This window comes from Epinephelus lanceolatus, chromosome 18 (assembly GCF_041903045.1).
Source record: "Epinephelus lanceolatus isolate andai-2023 chromosome 18, ASM4190304v1, whole genome shotgun sequence".
NCBI lineage: Eukaryota > Metazoa > Chordata > Actinopteri > Perciformes > Serranidae > Epinephelus > Epinephelus lanceolatus.
This window is the reverse complement of record NC_135751.1, coordinates 20,349,046-20,357,213: the sequence shown is the minus strand read 5'-3', so window position 1 is coordinate 20,357,213 and position 8,168 is coordinate 20,349,046. Positions and strand designations below refer to the sequence as shown.

The window sequence follows — 8,168 nt, the reverse complement described above, 5'->3', positions numbered from 1 at the left end:
TCCCGGAACCGACGTAAATCCTGACATGGACGTGCGTGCTGACGTAATTCAGGTTTACGTCAGAACTGGGCAGGGCTGCTATAGAAATAGATGTACGAGACTCTGCAGCACATTTTATTTTCTTTGGCTGTAGATTTGAAGCAGCATAGTGTCACTACAGTGACCACAAGGTGGCATATGATTGCCAGAAACTACCACACATGGACAGGGAACAACAAAATACCATAATGTTCTTTCTCATCTATTGTGTCTCTGTTATTGTCTCTACTGGGGCCAATATTAGCTGTGAAATGTGCCATTCATTTATTTTTATTGTTTTAAACGACTGCATTTTTTGTCTCCCTTATTAATTTTTTTAATTATTTTTGTCTGTTTTTATGTTACAACTACTGTGGCCTATTATAGGTATTTACCAGGATTAAACTCATTTTAGTTCATGGGCCACATACAGCTCAATCTGATCTCAAGTGGGCCAGACCAGTAAAACCACTGCATAATAACTTATGAATAGCAACCCCTTCAAACGTTTGCTTTTTTAGTGTAAATAAAACTTCTGAAAATGTTCATCCATTTACAAAACAAATGATCCTAAGAAAAATATGTGCAAATTCAACAATATTTCAGTTTCAGCCAGTCTACTTCTTACTTTCATTACATGTGCATTTTTTTCATAATTTTCCACTCCCTCTAAAGTGGAATCTATGAAAGAAGCAGGTAAGCCATCCTCTGCCTTACAAGCCATTTATCTGAAGTTTTGTCAGTGTTCTTTTGTACTGAAGCTGCTGGTTGACAATATTTTGCACAATGTCCAGTACCCTTAAATATAACCACAGTAATTATATCTTGTTATTTCGGAGAACTTTATTCTGGTCAGGGTGAAAAGCCTCTGAGGCAGTATTTTACTCAAGTAATCTACTTACTGTTTAAATTGTCCTGGAACCTGGCACCCCTTAGCCTTCACAAGTGCATCATTATTAGGTCATCTAGTGGGCCGCATTGGACCCTTTGTTGGACCGGTTCTGGCCCACAGGCCGTATGTTTGACACCCCTGATACATACAGTCTATGAGCTGACATCACAATAGAACAGAATTTAAACTATTGTTCCCATTTAAGAAATGTGGTTCACAAAAACACTGGACCAAAATCCAAAATTTTGTCTTATATGTAAAGTATAGACCATCATTATTCATTTAATTCCCATAAATTCATTGATTTATTATTCATCTTGTTAGTGACGCAGGTTGTGGTAAGAACATTTGATTTAAAGGTCCAGTGTGTAGGATTTAGGGGGATATACTAAATGGAATATAATATAGTATATATATATTTTTTTAGTGTATAATCACATGAAAATAAGAATTGTTGTGTTTTCGTAACGTTAGAATGAGCCATTTATATCTACATAGGAAGCAGGTCCTTCTATGGAGATCTCCATGTTGCACCGCCATGTCTCTACAATAGCCTAGAACAGACAAACTAAACCAGCTCTAGATAGGGCTATTTTCATTCTTATGTGTTTGCATTTTCACGATTTTACATAGTTTTAGTATTTTTGCATCAGCCACAGTATTTAGCAGCCTGTCCATGACGAGCAGTGTTGGAACAGCACTGATTTTTTTAGGGTGATACTACTTTATTCAGTGTATTTACTGGTTTTAAACACCTGGTCCATTTATTTGGAGAGAAGGAGACCTCTGTGGGATATCTGGCTCCCAGTAAAAAACTCCTGAACAATGAACACTAAAGGAATCCTTACGGGGAGAAGTTGCTGCTGGTTGCAATCTGCAATCCTGGCTGCTTTATGTCCCTAAATCCCACTAAATCTTGCACACTGTTCCTTTAAGGGCAAAGTTCATTGAGTCCCATTAACTTATTACAAACACAGTTTCATTGGAGAAAATGACTTGTTGAAATCTTGATACTTTTTTATTAAGAAAGACATAAACACAAATAAAAAGATAATTATTTTTCATTAGCAAATCTACATTTAAATGTAGCCTAGTTACTGACTTTGTGCAGTTTAATGACATTACTACATTAGAATATAAGCTGCAGCTTTGAAAATATCTCCAGTTGGTCAGATGTGCTAGTGTTGCTAATATTTAGAGAATGTCAGTGAGCATGCAGCCTTATGAAAATCATGTAACGCAAACCAGCTTGGCCACTTGAACAGCCAGTGATACCTTCAGAGGACCCAATCAGTGAAGTCACTGCAGTCACAGGTGGCAGGCCCTGTTTTACAAGGCGCAGTTCTCGCCTCCACCCTCAGCACAGAAAGTCATGCGCCGAGGGAATTCACACTACATTTCCACAGGAATGGACTGTCTTGTCTAAATCATTTCTCAGCTTTCTTGCGGCGGTGGTGGATTTTCCTTAAATGGCATTTTATAAGCAAGACAGCCAGGAGGACGCACGAGAGTGCCCGGTGTGCTATGAGTGTCTGTCGGGCATAGAGAGAACCCTGAGCTGTGGACATGTATTCTGCCACGACTGTCTGGTCAAAACGCTGGTCAGCATCAACAGCGATGGGAACAGTATCAGAGACACTATTGTTTGCCCCATCTGTCGACATCTTACATTCATCAAGAAGCAAAAGGAATCGCTGGTATCCCTCGCGGCGGACAAGGATTCAGGTGAAGGGCAGACCCTGGAGGTGCCTCTGCCTCCGCCGCCGAGACAGCTCCAGAGCGCACGGCGCGCCTCCACGGACAGTTCGCCGAGAGAAGTTAATTGGGTTGCTCGCTGCTTTAGGGGGATGTCTGAACGAATCCGTCGACAGAGGCTGATCAGCCCCAGCAATAACGCATCTCAGATCTTTATCATAAGCGCTCAGGGGCGACCCATGGCTGAAGACGATGCGCTCAGTGTTGTGATGACTGTGGTTCAACCTCAGCGCAGGCGAAGGCGCAGAATTTGCACGACTGCACGATGCCTGCTCGTTTTGCTGTCAGCATTTACCATACTGGCACTGGTGGCTGCAACTTTACCCTGGATTTTATTGGCATAGACTTGTGTGTGATGTGGATTTCTGGATATGAAGTGCCAAGATGAACTGACATTTATAGGAAACATTTTCTCACCCATAGAATGAAGTGTGTGAAGCAGTGTAGTTGTTTTAATATCTAAATAATCTGATGCATTCCACTAAATAATCAAAATGAAAATGTAATACAGTTACTCAGTATGTTACATTGAAATTTATTTTGCAGCATGGTTTTAAAATGGGATGGAGCATTGTCATTTCCTTCCCTAAACTTAGGGGGAGTTTACAGGCATACCCATGTCCTTTGTGTGCATTACCAAGCAACAGTCAGAGTAAAGTTTAAAGACTTGACAGCGAAGTCTTTTGTTTTGCATTCCCGTCTGTGACCTGTTCTACCTGTTTCATGAGAAGCAAACATGCAGGAAATGTAGCAATTCCAAAGCACACCTAAAAGTTTGTAAAATCCCAACAAGCGTGGACATCTTGAAATTGTATTTTCAACAAATAAGGGGGAATGGAAGCAAAAAAAAAGCAATAAAAACCATTTAACCCTACTTAATCCCACTGTTGTTAACCCAGCTCAAGTCATTGTTGTGTTACCCTGTTGTTGGATACACTGTTTCCAAGCAGCATCAAAAATGTAAACTGCAGAGGTACATCTGTCTCACCTTCAGGATCATTTTGTGTCTGCATATGTGCTAAAAATAACAAAGACGGGGTTACACTTTGAGACGTGAGCTCGGTTTAGTGTGATGATAAAGACCCTTTTGACACAGTCAGGGTGTCACATTAACAGACTTTCTCTCCTTCTTACATCACAAGGAAAGATGTCAGACATTTTGAAATAAAAAACCTAACAATTTCCATCTTAAATATGAATTTTACATGTGCTGGTTAAGTGGGAAAATGTTTAATATGCAGACTGGAGAAAGTTTAGTGTTTAATTAGATCCCTCAGTAACATTCTTCACAGCATGTGACTGCCTCCTCTTGTAACGTGTATAAAGACGGTGTAAACAGAGACACCTGTAAAACTTTCAGTGAGAAATAATTGATGCGCCCGTGAGTCTGAAGGAGATAGACTTGCAGTTGGGGATGAGCTGTGCCTGGCTGATTGCTGTAAGGAGATACACTGCTGGACTTGCTGGAGTGTGGCGTTGGATTACCACTCTCTCTCTTGAAAGAATCCAGATTGAGATGGAGCAAAGAAACACAGCCTCACTGTGGCAGCCATGAAAACCTGAAAAATAAGATAATATGGGAACTGATTCATAGAGAGAAGACTAATGCTAATTGCTCTTGAACAAAGAATCCACAGCAAATAAAAAGACTTGTTGTTAGAATGAACATTATCAGTATCATCATCATCCAGACAAATGTGTACACTCCTACTTTCCTCCTGTGGTAATCCCTCAGCCATCCTGCTGGGCCAGTCCTACAGGTTACACACTTGGAGAGGCCTCTGTTTTTCAGCCATACCTGGTTTCTCAGAGAGTGGGAGGAGGACAATAATGATTAATTTCTTTGATGAATCAGACTTTCTTAATGATATTCCTGTTGGTGGTTTGTACGTCAGTAAATGGACCCAAATTAAAGAAATACATCACGCCCCTGAATAACTATTTGTGTATCAGTTACTGACCTTGTGTCATTGTGTTCTCTCGCATGCCTCTGGTGAAGTAAGAATCCAAAAATGGAGAAAATTTGCGATGAATCACAGTGATATGCGACTGTGTTTAACAACAGTCAGATCATATCAAACCAGCCAGACACCATTGACAAAAACAGCAATTTTACCTCATTGAATGCAGGAGCAGCTGGTCTAACTCTGCCTCTATCAGTAGTTTGTTTGTGTAATTGTGGGATTTTGGTGAATCTGAACTACACTTTTGAAACACCAAATTCACACAATTAATCAAACTAATTGACTGATCGAAGCTGTGGTAAACCAGCACCTCCTGTGCTATGCAAGGTAATATTACTGTTTTTGTGAGTGAAGTCTGGCTTTGAGGAGAGCATCTAGTGTAAAGCTACAGTTGGTGACCTTTTTTGAAATCAACTTCGTGTCATATTTGCTCAAACTGTCACTTTATTCTAAAGAAGTACAAGAGACGGACAGTCTGTGAAAAAAACCATGCCCTCCTCTAGGCTACTGCATGCCTCCAATGCCTCTAACCAGTCAGAGCCGCTGCCAATCAGGTCAATTGCTCGGTGAACTGCGGTCAAACTGTCATATATCTCTCCCTCATATCCCTCTGCCTACCCTTTTACCTTGTAGCATTTCTTATGGCTTTACTGCGTGTAAACAGAAACAACCAATCAGAGCTGAGGAGTCTCTGACACCTCTGTGAATCACTGCTTGTGAAACGCTGTCAAACTAGGCAGCGCTGGTTAGATATGAATCAAGATTCAGTCACTGCTTTGCTTATTTCTCACTTCAACTGCTTTCAGAAACATATTTTAGTGTACTGTTTAGCTGCAAAATGAGAAAGTTGGTCCAGCTTGTGGGTGGTGCTAGTACTCCATCTAACTGTATCCAAACTTTCTCATTGCACAGCTAAACAGTACTTGATTCATATTTGTTCAGTGCTGACTAGTTTGACTGACAGCTTTGTCTGAGAGTCTTGGCTCTGAGGAAATGTTACAGGGCAGTAGAGTAGGAAGAGGAGTATGATTCTTTCACAGATTGTCTGTTTCATTTAGTGCTGTGTGAATCTAGTGAAAGTTCCCTGTCAGAAGAGCCCAGTCTCTTAATGTTTGGATTCGTCATTCTTCCTGGAGGCATGTGAGAAAAAGTTTTCTTCACAAATTTTAAAGTAAAATTGTGTGAGTAATTGATTTGCAAATGATCATTTTGTGGGTGAAGTATTGCTTTGGTGTAAAAATCATCAATTTCAAGGCAAAGAAATAGGTGAAAATGTACAAATTTTCCCAACTGTCACAGCCCTAAGGGTGAGAAAATTGCTCAAAGAACCAGGTGCTACATTTGCAGGATTTGCAGGATTAACCATTAGATGGTGGTGGAAGAAGTACTCAGATCATTTCCTGAAGAAAAAGTACTCCTTTACAAGTAATAAGTCAGCAATATGTACTTAGCATCAAAGTGAGAGTACTTGTTTGGCCAGAAAATTTCTCTGCAAAAGCACTGATTGCAGTGCTTGAGTAAATTCCACACCACCACTTGATAAATGTAGTGGATTAAAAGTACAATATTCATAGTGAAGAGGAGAAGAACGGGCAGAAGACAGAAATAACCTAAGTATAATAAGTAAAAACACTAAAATAAAACCCACGTGAACCAGGTGAGATTATTAAAAATGTAGAGTTTAATATATATATTTATTTCTGACATTCTGATAAGGATTGCAGGTAGGCTTCACAGTACACACTGTGTTCCACTTGATATGCTAAGCAGAGGAGGGAGGGGTGGGCATGGTGGGCTTGACAAGCGGCAGGTTTTTTTTTTGTTTGTACACTAGTAGTGAAAGCAGAAGGAGGCAGTACATCCACAGGCAACATCCACTCCTCTACCGTATTGCTCAAAACCCCATGAAGGACCATTGTTTGTGATCCACATTCTCTAGAGTCCATCTCTACATTTTACCCCTCTTACAATCCCTAAAAAGACAGTGATTGACACAAAACGTGGATTATCAAAAGACTATCTAAGCGCATGCATGACACTTTTTCAGATTTACCTTTTTTTTTTTCATTTAAAATCCCCCCCACAAAATGTAAACAAATTGAGCTTTGCTTTAGACCGACATACTTGGTGGCGAGGTGACTTAGGAAATGTAGGTCTATCGTAGTTAAAACGCTTGATAAAACTATGTAACAGTGTACCATTTGGTGCAAAAGGTGTTTCCTTTGAATGAATATCCCCTTGAAAATCACTGTGAAGTTACTGGCGTAAAATCAGATATGTGATGAAGTTATGACTTGTGTTTCGGGGGAGGGTACAGATGTTTTTCTTTTCTTTTCAGCAGCATAGTAATCACACCTAGAATGAATATGAATGCATGCTTTTAGGGGGCTGTAAGTTCCACTTATGATGCACGAAAGCATTACAGTAATACTGCCCTGTACTGGTAATAATACATGCCAACAGGCCCTAATTAACCTTCATCCAAACACAAGTGCTTATTTGCCTGTTAGTTATTACAAAATCAGGTAGCCTACCGTTTGGAATCTGAGTGAGTCACATTCAATCTGCACACAGAGAGAGAGAAACCCCTGCCTCCTTGTATAAACGTATGGATCCAGCACAGAAAATAAAACCTCTAGTACACATTAATTATGCCTATAGTTCCAAAAATAACAACCAGTGTGAGGGCACTTGCAATTGTTGTCATATAATCACCACAACTATCAATATAATTATCAACATCACCAAAATCTTCATAAACAGAGTCCATTGAGAACACACACTGAGGCATACCATAGATCACTTTTGGAGAAAGGTTAATCTAGAATTCATTTTGTCAGTAAGTAAACTCACACATAAAACAAACTTAAAAAGAAAGTAATTGCTTAGCAATAAAATTAATGGCTTGTTTTCTGTGGGTTTGGGGAGGGTGACTTTGACCACTGTTTTTGGACTGAGGTGGATCAGTAAACACTGTAATTGCACTTTAATCGACAAAATTATAGTCCTAAGACATTTTATATGGAATTAAAAAAATGGGACACTGCAGCATCTGTTATCTGATGAACTGGAAACACCTCTGATTAATTGTCTGCGGTAAGAATAACAACAAAGGGCACGGTCATTTTCGACTTCAGAGGTGATACAGCAGGTGTGCCAAATTTGACTGCTTTTCTAATTGAATGAGCACATATTTTTTGTTGGCCCAATAATATAGGCTTAGGACTACATTTATCCTCATTATGAATTCATTAAATGGTCCAGGCGGGCTACAAGTAATCTAATCATTTACACAGGAATCTATTAAATAACTGATTTAAAAGGAGAAGAAGAGAAGATAGGGCATCGGTGTGCAACTCATTAGTGCTCGGGCACGTTTGAAGTCAAAGCTCAGGAGACAGAATTAGAAAAACCACAATTGATTTCAAGCAGAAATCTGCGTTTCTGCTGCAGCATCATCGTTAACCTGGTGTTACAGTGAAACATTAAGAATCTACAGTAAACCTGTTCATTGTGTGCAGGGACAAAAATAACGGCAA

The 8,168-nt window shown here is 39.7% G+C and overlaps 1 protein-coding gene across 1 annotated transcript; it reads left to right on the top strand.

The window, feature by feature from the left end:
• The first annotated feature begins 2,112 nt into the window (after positions 1-2,112).
• Positions 2,113-4,306, top strand: LOC117268145 (RING finger protein 222). The gene has a single exon (XM_033644345.2). It carries the CDS (start codon positions 2,380-2,382, stop codon positions 3,007-3,009), a length of 630 nt encoding a protein of 209 aa, XP_033500236.2. The 5' UTR covers positions 2,113-2,379; the 3' UTR covers positions 3,010-4,306.
• Positions 4,307-8,168: the final 3,862 nt, after the last annotated feature.

Coding starts and splice junctions, on each gene's coding strand:
- LOC117268145 (XM_033644345.2), top strand. CDS start 2,380: ATGGCATTTTATAAGCAAGACAGCCAGGAGGACGCACGAGAGTGCCCG.